At 36.0% G+C, this 19,504-nt stretch overlaps 1 protein-coding gene across 4 annotated transcripts in view; it reads right to left on the bottom strand.

Moving 5' to 3' along the window:
- SEMA3E (semaphorin 3E) overlaps positions 1 to 19,504 on the bottom strand; it is a 152,250-nt gene that overhangs the window by 17,088 nt on the left and 115,658 nt on the right. For all 4 annotated transcript variants that reach the window (XM_083823010.1, XM_083823011.1, XM_083823012.1 and 1 more), the window contains 6 exons: positions 13,867 to 13,986; positions 11,678 to 11,820; positions 9,079 to 9,193; positions 8,687 to 8,756; positions 7,261 to 7,405; positions 1,740 to 1,962 (listed from right to left, as the gene is read on the bottom strand). In XM_083823010.1, the coding sequence (XP_083679136.1) occupies positions 1,740 to 1,962; positions 7,261 to 7,405; positions 8,687 to 8,756; positions 9,079 to 9,193; positions 11,678 to 11,820; positions 13,867 to 13,986 (816 nt within the window). The remainder of the gene's footprint in view (positions 1 to 1,739; positions 1,963 to 7,260; positions 7,406 to 8,686; positions 8,757 to 9,078; positions 9,194 to 11,677; positions 11,821 to 13,866; positions 13,987 to 19,504) is intronic.

Raw genomic sequence — 19,504 nt, 5'->3', positions numbered from 1 at the left:
GTGGGAAAAATGTTCAGCAAAAGATGAAAGGGGTGAAGATAAAGAGGAACCATTAAACTGGGGTCATACACCACTTCTCAAAGTGAATATGTAATCCATTTTATGTTGGAACAATAAAAAAAAATAAAGAAAAATTTGAGCTCTGATTTTCATAAGTCCTTCTTCAAATCCTGCTGATGGACATAGTGGAAAGTTCATTCTGACATTCAGACTTCCCTTTTGATAAACCTGCACTGCTACCCTAAGGAAACTTCTGCTGTGCTGTAAGACCCTGTTTAATAATGTTACATAGAAGGTGTCAGACTCAGATGAAAGAAGATTAACGCTTTCTAACATTATATTGCTGAAAGAAGCAGTGAGGTTTTTGATGGGAGCTTTGCCAGAGTGGAGGTGGCAGGACTCATCTTAGAGTTTCTAAAGTCCAAATACCTATGATGGAATTTCTCGTCACCTGAGATTAGGCAAGAAGACTAAGCAGCTGTTAGGTGCCAGTCCAGCCCAGCTCTAAAGCGCATACTTAAATCTCAATGGTTTCAATTTTGCTAAATAGATTACTTGTGTACAAGTATTTGATATAGTATCTAAATCATAAATGCAAGTGGAAAATACTAAAAATCTAGTCACCGTTATTAAATCTGCTGTAGAAACGTGACACAATGTTTTATAGACCACACTAAGTCCAAAACTGAGACCGTACAGAAGCCATTTAAAAGCTCAGAATACATCCCTAGTATAAATAAGCCTTTGCTATTCTACAAGCTTTCTTCTTTTGAATGTTCTCAACACTGAAAAGTGCTTCAGAGGAATCAGAGGAATTTCATTAGTAAAAAATAATTCACAGTAAATGCTTGCCTAGACAAAATGGTCAAAATGATTTATGTCACCACTCCTGTTGTTAGCTTGATAAAATGTGAATGTTGAATCCTTGGATTTTTTACAGGCAGATTAGACGTGACTAAAATTGTGTCCAGTTCTAGGCTTTCCACTTATTTTCTTCATTTTTTTTTTGTTGTTTTGTTTTTTTTTTTTTTCCTTTGCTTAGGGTTACAGCAACTCTGTGACACATTGTACCTTATTTATACTTTTTTGGTAGGTGTTTAAAAAATCCTCTTTAAACAAACTCTATGTATCTTAGAAAACATCACAAAAGAAAGGCAAGAAAATTTTGCAGGAAATTTCTAAGTTTCTTTTTGAACCATAAATTTGGGTATAGTCCCCTTCCTTCCTTGAGCTGTGTCATAACCCAAGTCTGGAAGCTATCAATTTCTTTTTAACAGTAGCGGATAGATTTGTCATCTCCAGAAATGGAGGAATTTGAACTGATATTTCTGAAATTAGTTCTCACTTCTATTTCTCCCACAGTAAAAGTCTCAACTCAGAAACATGTTCAAATACATGTTTGTGTTGTGAAGTTTTAAAAATAAGGTCAGGAACTGGATTAAAAGTTCTTGTAGGGTGAAGGAAGGTGATGGTGAATACTATACTTAAGTCTCTAGTCCTAGTCTTTAAAAGTTTTTCTTACCATTATTTTTCTGTATTATATTATCGCCACAGTGAACTGTATGTCTGGAATGACTAACCACTTCTGTAAGGCTGTTAGTGAAGATTGGCTCAGTCATGCACAGAATTATTCTTAAAATGACTGTTGTATTGCTTCATTATTTTCGGACTGTAGTCAATTTCATTCATCCTGGAGGTCAAAAACCTGTTAAATCAATTGTATTCCTAGTTGTATTTACCTGTGCCAATGAACAAGACATCATATTGCCCATCTTCAGCTTCTACTCTGTCCACCGCTATTTGTTTAAGATTGTACTTCCCATCTGTTTTGACTAGTATTGGTCTTTTATGAAAAGGCTTGATGGGCTGATACATCAGTGGATGACTCCTGGCAAAATGAACAGCTTCATCAGGATAGTCTTTGGTGGTAGTGTACAGACCTCCATTCACTTTGCTGGCACACTGCAAAAATATAAAACACAGATTATCCTGAAGGTTTGCCAAGTAAATTGTCAGAGACTAGTATTGTTTTCAGGGGTAATGACAAGTCTACACCAAACCTGGCATAAAAACTAGCACAGAACACCACTGTAGTCTACACCTTATGAATGTATGGATTACTAATCATGAGAACCCAGTCAGCAAGGTCTATTAATCAGGCTTTACTGAACAGAGACTTGACATTCCCATGTTTAGAAATAGGAAACTCCTATTGACACTTCTGGATTTTGGAAAAAAACAACAACAACAACAGCAACAACAACAAAACAAAGAACACCACCAACAACAACAACCACCAAAAAAATAAAAATATAGAGTGTTTATTTCTTCTCCAAATTCGTATTGAAGATGTAATCAGAATGGCCATTGACAGAGTTAAGAGAAAAGGGTTTCCTGCTTCATCAGAGAGACAGCCATGTAAAGTCAGCAAAACAGTAATACTCGAAATCAATCTCTAATTACTTTTGATTGCAAAATGTATTACCATAAGAAACTAAGCACACTTAAAAATGATTCCAGCAATGGTAATTCTCGATCTCCAGTGTTCTAACAGTATTACATTTGATTCCAATTCCTATCTCATGATGGCAGTATTATATATCACAGTTTAGCTCGAAATACCAATGTTTGCAATGATCAATCTACCATTTTGCAAATACACTTTATTTCAATGATTGATTAAAAGAGGCTTACTCCTTTGGTCAAATATGCAATTAGAGATAATTTAATGCGTTGCATAGAGAAGTTAATTTTAGGATGCTTTGTGAAGGATATAGTGTTCCCTAACTGCACATAGATTCTACATTTCCAATTTGCTTCATGAAGTCTAATTGAAACCATTTATGATCAAGCTGGAAATAGCTCAGTAACCATTTACTTTCTCCAAATATTCATAAGACAGTGTGGTTTTAAGAAGCATTTCAAGCAAAGCCACAGTAGCAACATTTCCCTACTTAAATTGGATTTTTTTTTCAATCAATAAAATGAAATAAAATACTCTTTGTGTTTACTAGAAACAGTAATTTAAAACTTGTGTTCAGCTGTAATTGACAAGAACAAACTCCTGCACTTATCAAGTGGGGCAATGTTTGTTTCCACTTTTTGGGCTTAGCTTCAGGAAAGTATTTGTTCAGTGTTGACTTTAAAGTAATTGTCTAATCAACCTAGTGATGGAGTTTCATTGGTTATTTGAAATACAGAGACAGAGCAGGACCATGAAGATAGGCTAAATCTCTGCTTTCCGTGCACTGCACAGCATATCAAATGAATAGTCATTGTCAAGTTCCCTTTGCAAACTTCTAGCCTTGGAGAGATTTAATAAAAATAATCCTTCACAGACTTTTTGTTTTTAATTATAGAAAATAAAGTAGTCTAGAAAGGAAACAGTAGATGCAGCTGTCCTTGAAGTCTATCAACACCATTTGAGGTAGCTTATGTCATTCTCAGAAACACTGCAGTCCAAATACACTAAGTGAATTGGCAGAGTAGGATCCTAGTGTACTGCAAAAGCAATGCTTCGAGCAGACTTCAGAGAGCAGCAGACTGCAGAGCCTGTCAGACTCAGAGCAACTCCAGCAGTGGTTTTCTATTCATTTAGCCCTGAGCTCTCCTCTTATTCCTTATAGACTCCATCTTTTCCAATTCAATAGCTGAGATGAAAGTGCTGACTCGCAGAGGTGCCTAACAATAGGATGTATTTGGCCTCTTTTCACTGTCTCTTGTAACAGGAAAGGTAGTGAGATTCACCTTACCAATATGCTGAACTGTTTTTTGGAGTGTGAAGCTTAAAACTGGGGACTACAGCTTCCTCTTCTTGCTACTGGAAAAGTGTTGAAAGGACCTCTAAACTATGCCCTTGAGGAGCAGCCAAAAATGAATTAATCCTCTATTAGCTGGCATAACCAGCTAATCCAACTTCTGATGTACTCTGCAACTTATAGACAAACATGATTAAACCAATTAACGATCAGGAAAGACCTGATTTCACAACTAACTGGTTCCACGACACTGGGAAAATTATTTGCTCTCTTCCTTTGTGTGTTTCAGCTCTTATGCTTTGCCTGTTAGGGAATCTACAATCCACTACGACCCAAATGTGGTCATTAAGAGGCAAGGGAGGGAAGCATTGATTCGGAATGGAACTTAATGCAACCTTTGTGTAAATTATTGTCAGCTTTACTAGAGTGCTGGCTCAGTATTCTGTCCTTCTTTCCTAAAAAACACGATTTAATCTTCAGTGCTAGTCAATGTAATGGCATCAATTTAATGACTACAATCATTAATACTGAATTCCTGCCTGTGTTTAACTCCAGTTGAAATAATGTATGTGAGGTGTTCGTCTGCCTGAAAATTAAATGAATACCACTTAAAGAACTTAAATCATATCACCTTTTTAAAATAAACATCCGTTTTGCCGTCCATGGATGGTACTATCTCATGACTTGGTAAGACTGTAAAAACTGTAATTTTGCTATACATGTCAAATAGGAAATCAATAGTTCCTTTGAATTACACTGTTTTGCTCAAAATTTGATAATTTACTTATCTGTGTTTCTATCTTGACTCAAAACCCATGATTTACTTTGATCAACATCAAACCAGAAAAAAAAAAAATCTGGTATTGATATCAGCACAATTATAGTGGCAGCTTATTGGCGAAGATAGTCAATCATATTCACAGTGTTTAAAAATCCCAGATAATTTATTTTTTTGAGCGTCCAATTCTGTATTTTGACTTATGTCTAACCTCAAGAGAAGCAGAGGAAAACAGTAATTTAAAATGAGAGAGGACATGCATTTGAAATCATACCACAGAGAGAAAAGCTGTACTGGCATGAACTAGATAAGCTAATAGGCCTTTTCACCTCTCGTTCCTGTGATTCAGTGATAAATGAATTGCATACAATGTTTACTTCTGCAAGTGATTGCTTTTGGTATAAAAGAATATTGATTCAGTTAGCGAAGGAAAAACAACACTGTAAGTAATGCTCCAGTGACTGTTTATTTCACCGTTAAGCTCAAGAGAGTGAGTCCTTAGTCTGCAAGAAGATAAAAGAGGTGAAGTGTGAAAGCTGTGTGTGGGTTTTAGCCAAACAGCTATTAGAAATGTCTTTATGTCTCACAGAGACTAAAATCTACACAATACTGACATGTTAAATGGTAGACCTTCAGTGAGTGTAAACTAAAGCAGCTTTGCAACACATAACAATTGCCATGGGTGGGTAAGTAGCTGTATTCCCAAAAGGTATGGCACAAAAAAGAAAGACTGGATGTGATGCTTCCCTGGGTTACCCTGGCCTTGCCTGTTGTAGGACTCCTCCTGACGTACAGCAAGAAGGGGAGGGTGAGGGAGGCCCTAGTTGTGACCAATGTCTGAAATGATGATGGATCCCTGCAATTCAAAGGGCACCCTCATGCACCACTGATCTCCTTACCCCCTTAGGTGGAACATGAAATTCCTGGGTTAAGAATACAACAGAGACAGAAACTTCAGAAACTCTTCAAAAAGAGAGTGAAACAGAAAAAGAGCTTGAGATGAAGATTACATGTGATCACAGAATCACAGAATTGTTGATGTTGGAAGGTCCTGGGAAAGCCATCTTGTCCAGTCCCCTGCTCAAACAGGGCCACACAGAGCTACTTGCCCGGTATCAGTGATGCCTTTGAGATATCAGCATAAGAATTAGGAATTCCTTGTAGAAACTAATTACTTCTCTGTAAGTAATAAGTTTGTTATTTTCTCCAGAATTTGTTTACCAAATGAAAAAATCTGAGTAACAGGCAAGAGCAATTCTCTAGATGACAGCACCTGTATAATTTCAGGATATGCTCCAGTAGCTGCTAGATGAATTAGATTTTTGAAATAGATTAAAAATCAATCATTTATTTTCTTCACCGATTTCTTTTCTTCCATTGGAAAAAAAAATAATAATAAAAATAAATTCCTTCCCAGATGCACCTACTGCATCTGAATGCAGCATCAGAACAACCTTCTGAAGGTGCCTCCCCATTGCCTGGCATCCTGGGATCATTTTTATCAATGATTTGGATGCAGGAGTGGTATGTATCCTTAGAAACACTGCTGGTGATACTAAACTGTGAGGTGCTGTTGACTTCCAGGAGGGACGAGATGCTTTGCAGAGGGAGCTAGTTACATTGGAGAACTGGACAATCATCAACGGCATGAAAGTCAACAAATGAGTTCTGCACTTGGGATGTAGTAATGCTGGACATAGTTACAGACTAGGAGACAAGTGGCTGGAGAGCAGCTCTTCAGAAAGGGTTCTGATGGTGCTAGTGACAGTGGGCAACACGAGGCAACAGTGTGCCCTGGCAGCCAAAAGGGCAAACTGCATTTTGGTATACATTAAACACAGAATAGCCAGATAGCCAAAAGAGGTGATTCTCCCACCATATTTAGTGATGGTGCAGTCTCACCTTGAATATTGTGTGCAGCTCTGGGCCGCACAGAATAAAAGGATGTTAAGGTACTTGAAAGTGTCCAGAGGGGAGCAACAAAGATGGTAAAAGACTTGGGTTGTCCAGTCTGGATAAAAGGAGCCTGAGAGGTAACTTCATTGCTCAAGAGTTCAAGAGGCATTTGGATAATGCCATTAATAATATGCTTTACCTTTTGGTAAGCCCTGAAGAGGTCAGGCTGTTGGACTAGATGATCTTTGTACGTCCCTTCCAACTGAAGCTTTCTATTCTATTCTATTCTATTCTATTCTATTCTATTCTATTCTATTCTATTCTATTCTATTCTATTCTATTCTATTCTATTCTATTCTATTCTATTCTATTCTATTCTATTCTATTCTATTCTATTCTATTCTATTCCATTCCATTCCATTCCATTCCATTCCATTCCATTCCATTCCATTCCATTCCATTCCATTCCACTCCACTCCACTCCACTCCACTCCACTCCACTCCACTCCACTCCATTCCATTCCATTCCATTCCATTCCATTCCATTCCATTCCTCTTTGGGTCCTGAATTCAAGTCGCATTAGGATTTTGAAAAACCCTATATACTTGATTCCCCTGTTTTCCTTTTGGAGATACATTGTTCTGGTGCTTGACAAAACTTATTGCTAAGCCATTCCACACTCTTTCAGAAATGCTATATTATGTATATATCCAAATAAATATGTCATGGACTGTGAAGTCAGTAAGATTTATGCATTAGTAGCAGTTTGCTTTTTCTTCTTAAGTTCATTTAAATGGGTAAAGAAGTGGAAAATAAATTGTACTTACTGAACCAGGTCTAGGATAAGGTACTTTCCCTTCGTACAGAGCCCAGTGGTATTCAGGTCCTTCTTTATGAGCATATGGTCCATTGAAAGCTGCTCGGACACTTGCCATGTGGTAAACACATACAGCATACCCTCTAAATATATTGCTGTGAAGTAAAATTAAAAGACATTATTACAACAATATGTCACATTTGTTACATATAATACTAGTATTATAATAAGGTTAAAAAGAAGTCACACTGCAACAGCATTCATGGAGAAAAAAATAATTGGTGTTTCTTATATGTTTTTCTTGTAACTACTATGTGCAATGTTCTTTACAAAGTCTTTAATATATTTATATTCATAATACTTAAAAAGTGCTCAGTGCTTTTATCTGAAAATTTGAAGCAGGCTCTAAATTACTTGTTTATAAACAGAGAAGAAGGACAAGAAAATTATCTCTTTGGTCTTTGATGAGTGACTTAAACACTTAACCATTTTCCTTCTCAAAGGTTTTTCCTATTCTTGCTCTTTGGAAAGATGGGAATTATCCAAGAACTGACTGAAATGAACAGGAGTCTTTTTATATTATTGAGTGAGAATGCTGGTCAGGGTTCATAAAGACCACACAATGTAGATCAATCCACAAAATTATAGTGTTTTATTATTATTATTATTATTATTATTATTGTGTTTACATTCTTAGTTCTGGAGAAGCAATTCATCATTTTTTGAAGAAACATCAAAGATCTCTGCAAGAGAATTCTTTCTGAAGACTAGAAGGTGATCCAGATAATTTTAGTGAGGTGTCCACCTCTGCCTACTGACATAGAAGGCCAGTAGGAAATAATAGGTGACCACTTCCTTAAAGGACTATATCTTCCTCTCTTTCTTTGAAAACAGCAAATCAGGAGAGATAAATAATTGCAATAGCATAGCTGCTCCTTTCTACCAGTTACATCCTGAAGCTAGATCTCCAATAAACAGTCTTGCACTTGCATTAGGCTGCTGTGGAAAAGGAAGCCACCAGCAACATCACAGCTAATGTTTTAGGCTTCACTAAGAAGTCAGAAGGAATTTAAGCTGCTATATACTTAAACTTGAAATACAGTCAATCTCTTAAAGAAAGACAAGTGGCTTTGATAGACTGCTCTTATAAGTGTGCTGGAACGCATATGCGTTGGCACTAGAAAATTTTCAAGCAGGGAAATATTTAGTTAATTAATGTTTTTCTGGGAAACAGATAGACTGGATCACTGTGTGAGACTTCAAGCCCCTGTCATAAAGAAGTTTTTACTTTAACAAGAAAGCCCACTGTGGATGAAAAAAGGATTAAACTGTTTACTACATATTTACTCTGGGATATTTATCATGCAACTTCTAACTGTTCAATAAGCTGTTCAAACATTCTTCTATTGCTGTTATTATTTCTTCTAGTTGTTTACCTTGTAGTGTTGAAGAGGCCAAATATCACTGGATTTTTGTTATCACGAGTTTGCAGCAAAAACACATCCTCTGTAAAATTTAAATGCAGTGTTACTGGCAACAAACTACTTTTCTCAGACTCAAAAGAGAAATTTCATTGCTTGTTAAAAGCATAATGTTATTTTACTTATATACGCTGTGTATTTTTATGCAGAGTTTAAAAGCAATGTTTAAAGACAATGCAAGCAGTAAAGGCATAATTGATGATAATTAACTCCCCATATATAGAACTTCATATACATTACAAACAAAAGACTAATGAATACATGTACAATATTGGAGAATAAGACGTGTTACCATGAAACATCATTTATATGATGGTTTTAAGTTTGTTGAAGTCTAAGATATTTACCTAATTCATCAAAATGTGTATCAATTCCATTTCTCCCAGGCACAGAGCAAACTAATCTGGTTTTCAGGAAAGTGCTCCATTTATTCACGAGCATTCGTTGTCCTCCCATATCATTCTGCATAAAAAGAAACAAACACTGATGGTAATTTGAATAAATCTAAAACCACAGACATCTCCACTGAATTAGCCACTCATTGCGTCTTTTAATGTCAAAAGTATGCATTTTGAAACCACACGTCCATTACTAGTATTTCTCTGGAATTGCTTTTCAAGTAAGATTGCACTGATCGAGTCCAGGTCTCATTAAGAGCTGTGGGTTTGTAAGAATTTCTTAATTCTGTACTGCATCCCTGAGCAGGTTAAATATACAGCTGCTGCCGGCCTTCTTATTTCTCATTTTGGTTAACTGGATGTAGTGAGTATATTAACAAAGTTTAGCTTTGCTTTAGAAGCACAGTGCAAGGTTTAATGAATATTTTTTTTTAGAAACTGAGGCTCTGGATCTATCTGTAGAGCTAATACAGCTAGGGTAAGTCTGAGGCAAGCATCTATAAGGTGTTCTAACAAATTTTCAGCAACTTTAAATCCTGCTTTGCTGTGGCTGTTGTGTTGTTGTGTCAAGAAAAGGGTGCATGCTGGTGGGGAAGAAGACCAGCCTGGCTGAACATAGAGCTTTGTCTAGAACTCAGGAAGAAAAAGAGAGTTTATGACCTTTGGAAGGAGGGGCAGACCACTCAGGAGCCCTACAGGATGTTGTGAAGCTATGCAGGGAGAACATTAGAAAAGCCAAAGCCCAGCTGGAGCTTAATCTGGCTACTGCCATTTAAGACAATAAAAAAATGCTTCTATTACTACATTAGCAACAAAATGAGCACTAAGGAGAGTCTCCATCCTGTATTGAATGTGGGGGGAAACATAGTGATGTAGGGTGAGGAAAAGGCTGAGGTACTTAATGCCTTCTTTGCCTCAGACTTTAGTAGTAAGACCAGTTGTACTCTGGGTATCCAGTCCTCTGATCTGGTAGACAGGGATGGGAAGCAGAATGAAGCACCCATAATCCAGGAGAAAATGGTTAGCGACCTATTAATTAGGTGCACACAAGCCAATGGGGCCAAATAAGATCCACCCAAGGGTACTAAGGTAGCTGGCAGAAGTGCTTACGAAGTCACTCCTGTCATTTATCAGTAGTTCTAGCTATCCAGGGAGGTCTCAGTTGACTAGAGGCTAGCAAATATAACTCCTGTCTACAGGAAGGGCTGGAAAGAAGACCTGGTGAACTACAAGCCTGTCAGCCTGACCTTGGTGCCAGGGGAGGTTATGGAGCAGATCATCTTGAGTGTTGTCATGCAGCACATATGGTACAACCAGGTGAGCAGGCCCAGTCAGCATGAGTTTATCAAAGGCAAGTCCTCCTTGATGAACATGATCTCCTTCTATGACAAGGTAATGCACCTAGCAAATGAGGGAAAGGCTGTGGATGTTGTCTACCTAGACATTAAGAAAGCTTTTGTCACTATTTCCCACTGCATTCTTTGGAGAAACTGGCTGCTCGTGGCTTGGGTGGGCATACACTTTGCTGGGTAAAAAACTGGCTGGGTAGCTGGGCCCAAAGAGTTGTGGTGAATGGTGTTAAATCCAGTTGGCAGCTAGTCACAAATAGTGTCTCACAGGGCTCGGTACTGGGGCCAGTTCTCTTTAATGTCTCTATATAAAGAATGGACAAGGGGATTGAGTGCACCCTCAGTAAAAGTTTGCAGACAACACCAAGTTGGGTGGTTGTTCTGTTGTTCTGCTTGAGGGTAGGAAGGATAGACAGAGGGATCTGGATAGGCTGGATCAATGGGCCCAAGCCAACTTATGAAGCTCAACAAGCACAAAAGCTGGGTTACTGCACTTGGGGCACAACAACCCCATGCAGTGCTACACTCTGGGGGGAAGAGTGGTGGAAAGCTTCATGGTGGAAAGAGACCTGGGGGTATTGGTCAATAGCTGGCTGAATATGAGCCAGCAGTGTGCTCAGGTGGCCAAGAAGGTCAACAGCATCCTGGGCTGTATAAGAAACAGCGTAGTCAGCAAGATTAGGGCAATGATTGTCCCTCTCTACTCAGGTCTGGTGAGGCCGCACGTCGAGTACTGTGTTCAGTTTTGGGCCCCTCACTACAAGAAGGACATTGAGGTGCTGGAGCATGTCCAAAGAAGGGCAGTGAAGCTGGTGAAGGGTCTACAGAACAAATCTTATGAGGAGTGGCTGAGGAAAATGGGGTTATTTAGCCTAGAGAAAAGGAGAGATCTCAGTGCTCTCTACAGTTACCTCGAAGGAGGATGTGGTGAGATAGCGGTCAGTCTCTTCTCTCAAGAAACAAGCAATAGGACAAGCAGAATAATAAGGTTTCTGAACTTTGTCCTTCTCTCTCAGCTGAATTCACTTTAAGCCCAGATTTTGGGACACTTGAATTTTCTAATGTTTGAGGCTGTTTAGAAGCAGGGTTTTCATTCAGACCTATAATTTACTCTCATGTACATTAACAGATGCTATATTTGCCTGGGGGAGAACAACCAAAATGTCCATTTAGTTGGGGTGTTAGAAAAAGGATCTTACCGCACACACACGTCCCACTCTGGTATAAATGGCATGACTGCTTGTCTCAGCCTCTAATGCTTTTTCAGTAAAGAAGAAATATACTTTGTTATCATCGTGGTCTTCATTGTCAGGAATCATGTATGAGCCAACAAACTTTGGTTCTTCAAAGGAAAACAAAAATGAATTGAGGTCAAGCTTATTAAAACATTATTTTATTTTTTCAATTCTTAGAATCAACTGGTGGGAAAAGAAAAAAAAAATGAACTCTGAAAGAGTCAGTCAGAAAACGACCTGAGGGGAACAGTGTGATGGAAAAAAAAAATGATTTTTTTTGTAGGTGGGTATCTTTAGAACATGTGGAATACATTAATGTCAAACTATTTTTATAGCTCTAATTCACAAATCAATATTCCTTTTGTATATGTGCAGGATCTCTTTCCAGTTCTGTTCTCCAGGGTTTATGTATTTTAATTTGTATTAGGCTGAAACCTGGCACTAATATTCACATAACAATCTCTTGTCCCATACAAATCAGGCATAGGAATGCTAACTTTGGAAAAATAGCCTTTTAGGTAAAGAAAAATCCCCGGTAGTGCAGCTAATAGGCATTATATGGACACATATCTTCATAGATAGAAGACACATTGTGTATATTCGTCATGAAATAAAAACCTTTAAAATTTTCCTACTTTGACATTTCATTACAGAGTTGAAACCTAAGTACAAACTTCAGTCTATTCTATATACCTTTTAACCCTACACCAAGTTGAGCTGTGAATGATTTCATCTCACAGAATTGCAGCAAATTTTTACAAGCTCTTAAAATGAGAATGTCGTTTGTACAATTAGTACGATTTCTTAAGAAGCAGCTGGTAGTGTAAATATTTTCTAAATTTCTGTTCTGTATGAAAACAGTTACTGTGTTTTAAGACATTGCTAGAGAATTTTTGCTTGTAAATTTTCTAATGTGTTCTTCAAGGACATTGAAAGGACATTCAATTTAAGGACATTGAAAACTTAAATTTCAAATACAGAGTAAATTAAAAACTATTTTTAAGGCCATAATACTGAGAATTGTATATTACAGATAATGACATCTACCAGAGAGAAAAGCAACTTTGCTTGCATATTGAAAGCATCTATGTGATTGTTGCTACCCATATATAGCCAGTTTAAACACTCAGTTCAGCACCGACCTAACTATTGGACTTATAGTGGATATCATAACATTCTAAACACATTTTTGTGAAATGAATTTAATTCAAGTTTGATGCCAAATTAATGAAGGAAAAACAAAAACAAACAAACAAACAAAAGCATGTAGCAGAACTTTTTTTTCTCTCTTCTGATTCAAGAGAGAGCTGCCTCAAAATTGGAGAGGAAAAAATTTTGTTTGGCCTTTCTAGCTATGTTCACTGGGAAGATAATGCTCACCATATGAATTACCATAAAAGGAAATTATTAACTCTTCTTGCCAAACATTATCTGTAATTATGTCACTATTATGATGAAATATTGCAATACTTTTGGAGTAAGAAAAATCAAGATTCTGGCTTTCCATTACACAGAAACTTCAGTGCTTTGAAATTCAATTACATTCCTCACCGAAGAGCATGAAATATTTCCTAAACTTACCAGCACAGAAATTTTCTTTTGCAATATTTTTATGTTTTTCTTTAAAATAATCTGCTTTATTTTTTGTTCTATTGGACTACATGGTTATTGTATTTTTATTATTTTATGTTATTGTATGACACCTCTTTAGCACAGAACTTGGCAACGACTCAGTTATTTGATTGCAACATAAAGATTAAATGATCTCATCTAGGAAAAAAAAAAAAGAACACTGTGCTAATTAAAATCTCCCATTAATTAGAGAATTTTAAAATTTTATTTTAATTATATTTGATGTCATGAAATAATATGGAATATCCAAAGTATATATTGAAAACATTTTTAGAAGTAAAAAAGTAAGGATTTCAAAGTCCCACTTATTAAAACCAATATGCAATCAGAGTAATGATTTCAATTTGTTAAACCTGGTGAGGAGTTAATGAAAAAAATCATGAAAAAAATATTAAAAAATAATCATCTGTAATTGGATATGCATATTCATGGACAATGTCATTTTAATTTCTGGTTAAACAGAAATTCTCTAGTCATCCAAAACACTGCTGGTTCTACATTCTTTCTTCTACTTGCTGTACCTTTTAACAGGCGCTCACTATCAGGTTCGGTTCGGAGATGTGCCATACGATTCATGGTGCGAAAGACAGCCGCATCTCTTCCCCAGTAGTCACTATAGAGACCAGTAAAAAGTTCACCACCTGTAGACCATATATTAAACAAACAAACAAACAAATTTGATAATGCTCTACTTACTAATTTCATTGCAAATGATGGGAACTGCATTATAAACATGTCATTAGGATTGCCTCAAATTCAGGAGTCAGTAAATTACATGCAGTTCAAAGGGTTTATAGATATTGTATCAGCATTGTGGCACTTACAGTTGGAACAGAATGAGGTCAAGAATTTCCAATTTCATTCAGGGGCTCAGCTTCATTTTCAAGACTGACAATGACTTTGGGATATATTCACACACAAAATATGAAGTTATTAAAATAACATCTAACCACATTTACCACAACAACATTTTGCCGCATCAGGTACCAAAGTTCAAAGATCTCACTCTCATACAGTGTCTAGCCCTAGACATACCTACCCTTTGCCAGCACCTAAATTGTCACCAGTGCAATGATTCCGATCAGTGGTTTGTTTTTGAATGTGCACCAGTCTTGTTAATGAGGAACAGCTGATTGCTTGGCCCCAGAACTGGATGTAGGGTTTATGAGTATTTTAGAGATGAGAAATGGCTAGCAAGAAAGCAATAGCAATTGTGGGGAGAGACAAAGAGAAGGGTGAGCGGGTAACAAACAGGACCCAGGAAACTGAATGAAAGTGCAGCAGCAGGTTCCAAAGGATGCTAAGGAAAAGAATGATGATAGCTGCATCAACCCACTGATTTGGGCTACAGTGCATGGATACAGCTTAAGGTGCCACCATGCTTGAATCTACAGAATAAGCCCCAAAAAGGGAAGTGTTTTCTGAGGACGGTTGTCACATTTGGCTCTGTGCAAAACATGGCTGAAAACAAGATTAATTAGTGAAGCACATACTGAAAACAATGAGGGCTGGATGTAGTTTTCTCCTGAGCTGGGGAGATAAGAAGTAGTACCTGCCAATTTAAAAGTGATTTCTATAAACAAGCACAAGTTTTATTAGACTGAGGTGTTTTTTTTTGTTTGTTTGTTTTTAATATTTTGTTTGTTTGTTTGTTTTGTTTTGTTTTGTTTTTGTTTTTCCCCAGTCAGACTGCTGGAGCTGTTCCAGTTTACCTGGGATAAATGCGTCTTGGGTGTATCTTGCTGGCTGACGGGTTTAGGTGTTCAGAAGACAGAGGAAAAGGAACTTATTTTGCCCTTGCCCATCATTACCTTGTCTTCATATCATTAAAATATTCACCAGAGTAGGAACAGGACCTGAGAACTCTTTCACCGTGCATATCTGATGGTGAATATTTGCTGACAAAATTATGGGAGCAGAAATGGGGCCCATTTTCAAAAAGGTTTAGGTGGTGCTCATGAATTAAGCAAGTGTAATGAAGTATTATAAATGATATATTGATTATCAATAACTTTTGAAAATCTACATATAGTTGGATACAACTAGAGGATATATATATCTCTAGTTCAGAAATCTGGCCTATTACTATCTTACCCACCTATAATCATGATATTGGATATATTTTACTGTATTGAAATACTAGCAATAATTCTACAACTTCTGTATGCATGGGTGCAATTCCCACCAAGCATTAAGAGTAATATACTTCATATCCATTTGGAATTAGACTATAAATTTCTTAGGCCTAGTTTTAAAAGCAGACACTGACGGTCACTAGGTGGCATCCTTACGTTAGAAAATAATGCAGCAGGAATTAAACTGCACAAGAAGAGGGGAATAAATTATTTCCAGCTCCAGGCTAATCTGAGTGGAGTTTTCAGTGGCGCGGTTTCCTATGTCCTAAAAAATAATAATCATGACTAATCAATTCAAATAATATTTGCTGGCATATATAGATATATACAAAAAAAAAAAAAAGAGGAAAAACAAGAATTTTTCCTGTTGGTTTCCCTCAGTGTGTGAATTTAGTTTCTTTCAAGAGATGTATATATATGAATGTAATGGTACAGTAACTCTAAATAATGATTCTGAACAACATAGACTAGTTTGGCGGCTGGGGCTTGTTCAGAGACCTCTGCTGATTCAGAGCTGAGCATAGCTTTCCCTTAGGCTTCACTTTATGAAGAATGAACATTGCCTTGTAAAATACATGTTGGTGATTTAGTGTAAAATATTGGCAAGTGAAACTAAATATAAGTTATAGTGTCAGAAGTTAACCAGAATTAATAAAGAACTTTTTTTTAACAACACAGAGGTGTTTAAACAACAGAACTTGCCAGTGTCTGAATAATGTTCTAATCAATCCTTACAACACAAATTAATGTGTTACATTAGTCAGAAATCCCCCTTTAAGAATTCCATTGGATTTTTTTTAATTTTATTTTTATTTGTGTGTGTGTGTGTGGTTTTGTTCTTTTTTTGGCGAATTTTTGTGATGTGTAATAAAAAAAATATGATTCCTTTATCCTTTCGACGTGGTATTGAAACATGGAAAAAAACTCAGTGTGGGATAGATGATTCTTCACATTTTGCTAGTGCTCAGGATACATACAAATATTCAGAAGTTCAGATGGGAAGCCTGTTCATTTTGTCTGACATAGGTCTAAATTCTGTATGTATAACTAACCTGCTGGTATGGTATCCCACCATACACCCAAAAAGTTATCACTAATTTTACCTGTGAGATCCTGGGATAAATAAATTGAAGTCCCAGTCTTGGATGGATATTGTTCCATGAAAGCTATTTTACAGATACAGAAATTAAATCTGATTTTTTACAGTCAAGTGTTACTAATCTAAACAGAAGAGAAGTGACAGGAGTGAACAGACAGGTGAAGGCCTAACGAGGATGATGAGATACTGAGGAGTCTGGCAGAGATCTCAATTCAAGAACATTCAACGTAATTCTGAGATCTTTTACACTTTTAAGAGGATCTACTTTTTTTGCTCTACAATAGTCCTTTGCCTATGTCCTTTAAATCTATGTTATGAATTTTGAACACCACTCGGTTTTTACAAGTGCTGAATAATTCTAACTTAAGAGAACTAACTGAAGTTGAGTTTTGAAAAACCCTAGCAATATTTCTACTTTTTCTCCTCCACTGAAAGCCTACTACTACATATCAACTCACTCCGATCCTAGTTGCAGGTTTTTATAGTGCTGCAAATCACACTGATAAACCAGTGTCTTCCAATGAAAATCAGCTGCAAATTGAGTGATTTCACAGACCATCACATCTCTTAGTCTCATCCAGTAAAATTACAGATTCAGTAAGGAATTATATTCACACATACTAAACAAATTGATTGCTAAAATTATGTTTTAACACAGCCTAGTTACTCCTGCTAAGACAAGAATGGAAATTTTCATCCACCCCCTTTTTTTTTTCTTATTTATTTAAGAAAAAAAAAATCCCCCTCCCTCCCCCCCCAACCAAAAAACAGTTTTAGCTCAAGTGATGTGCACACGCTTTTAGCTACTACTTGTTTCAAGCAAACAAATACATTAAAATTCTGTTGGGACCAATTAAAGGTACTTTTTTTTTATATATATATATTTTTTTTCCCTATTCTAGTCTATCCTTGGAGTAAAGAATAGGGCATAATTCAAACAATTCCAAACTTTTTTCCTCTAAAATCAAGAATTCCTAGAAAATAACCCTTAAAGTAAAATAGATTCATAAGATCTGATAAAATATTGATAAAATTTTAACGTTTATATAACAGTCTCTGAACTATGCACCAATTCCTTAATGTTACTTATTTCCCTATTTTAGTTGATTAATTAATTATCTGGATGTGGCAGTTTTACACCATAACCATATATAATCTTCAGGGTGAATGAGTTTAGGGTATATGTGAAATCATAAAAAAAAACACGATTATAAAGATCTTAAGATGTATCAAGCATATGTGTATATGTGAAGTATTAAGACAAATGTTTCTTTTCACTAGGTTTAGGTCTACTCACACTTACTTGTTTCTAATCTACTCAAAATGCCTTTCATAATATGCAAAGTTTGCATGTATAAAACCATGAGTCTGATTTTTTTCTGGTGTCTGTGAACTACACACAAGTTGTGTGCTACAAATGTGCTTTGAGGTGATCAATTAAGTTGTTTTTTTTGTTTGTTTGTTTGTTTGTTTTATTCTCACTTTAACATCCATTCATGTCTTAGTTTAAAGAGGCTCCTGCTATTAAGAATGAGCTCATATTTACTGGTTTTAATATAACTGATCTACAGCATACCAGTTTCAGTCCTTATTGGGGTCTCTGTTTCACAGAAGTCCCCAAACTATCAGATAATTTTTTATGTGCTCTTTTCATTACTGTTAGTTTCAGCAGACTAAGGCACACAATCAGAAAAGGTATTTTTTCATTGTTAATGTTGTTTTGTTGTTTCATTCCTTTAAGGGGTTTCATCACGCTCTTTAATGATACATATGACAGACCTTCTCCATCTCATACAGACTTACTAACAGACCAACCATATTTCTTGACAGCAATCTCTACCACATAGTAACGACCACAGTAAAGTCAGATTTTTGCCTGAAATTTGTTACAAATATATGCTGTTTTGGAACTCTCGGTGTAAAAATTCCCAATTATTTTAAATTATTTGGTATAGTTTACATAAAATGCATGTGATTTCATTCCAAAAACTTAATTCATACAATGAATTTTTATAAATAGGCTGCTTCCACCTTGGAAGTTGATTTCCTTCATTAGTTATTAGTATGCTTTTTGTACCTGCTTCAAACTGGAAGATGAAGTAGATATAAGCTATTCATCTGTAGTATTTTTTTTTATGTGAAATACCATTGTATGACTTTGTACAAAGTGGACTAACTCTGTTATAAATAAAGGTATAGAATATAAACATCATCTTTCATGCATTTCTTTTTCTGTCAGCCATACCTTTTTTTTTTTCTTGTCAACTTTTTTTTTTTCTGTGTCAACTACAATTAAAATACTAGCTCACATTTGTAGAAAGCTATACTTTTACCAGTAAAAAGCCACAAATTCAAAAGAAATTAGCATTTGTTTAGTCAGTAAACTTTCTCACTATAAGTGCTTTTCTGTCACTCAATCAGTCTTTTGTTCTGAGAGAAACTGTATTATTTTTAGTTAATTGTCTAGAATAAAAGAAAATATACAAATACATTAAACTGTTCTAAAATTGTAAGAACAGAAACAATTATCAGAATGGATTCCTTTGGTGGAAAAACTTATTCAAATGTAGTTTAAGTTTATCACTATATGCTTGTGAAATATTGCAGGTAACAAAATATAGGCATAAACTAATTTCTCAGCTTTCAAGAGCTAGTGTGGTCTAAATTAATCAGTGTGCATGAACGGATTTCAAACATAGTTTTGATTATTGAAAGCAGATGGGAGAGTTCATTAGAAATAAAAGTCCAAAAGTTTAAAATGCAGTTTATCTAGACATTAACATTTTATTCAGCCTGCTTGCCATCCAACATCCATTCTGTTTCCTGATAGTGACAATTAATTGCTAGAAGTTAATTGTTCATAAACTGAGGAATTCATCACAAGCTACTTTACTACTGGGTCAGATAACCTGTAATAAAACATAT

The sequence above is a fragment of the Anser anser genome, assembly GCF_964211835.1.
Source record: "Anser anser genome assembly, chromosome: 1".
In the NCBI taxonomy this organism is placed as follows: domain Eukaryota; kingdom Metazoa; phylum Chordata; class Aves; order Anseriformes; family Anatidae; genus Anser; species Anser anser.
This window is presented reverse-complemented; position numbering and strand designations above follow the sequence as displayed.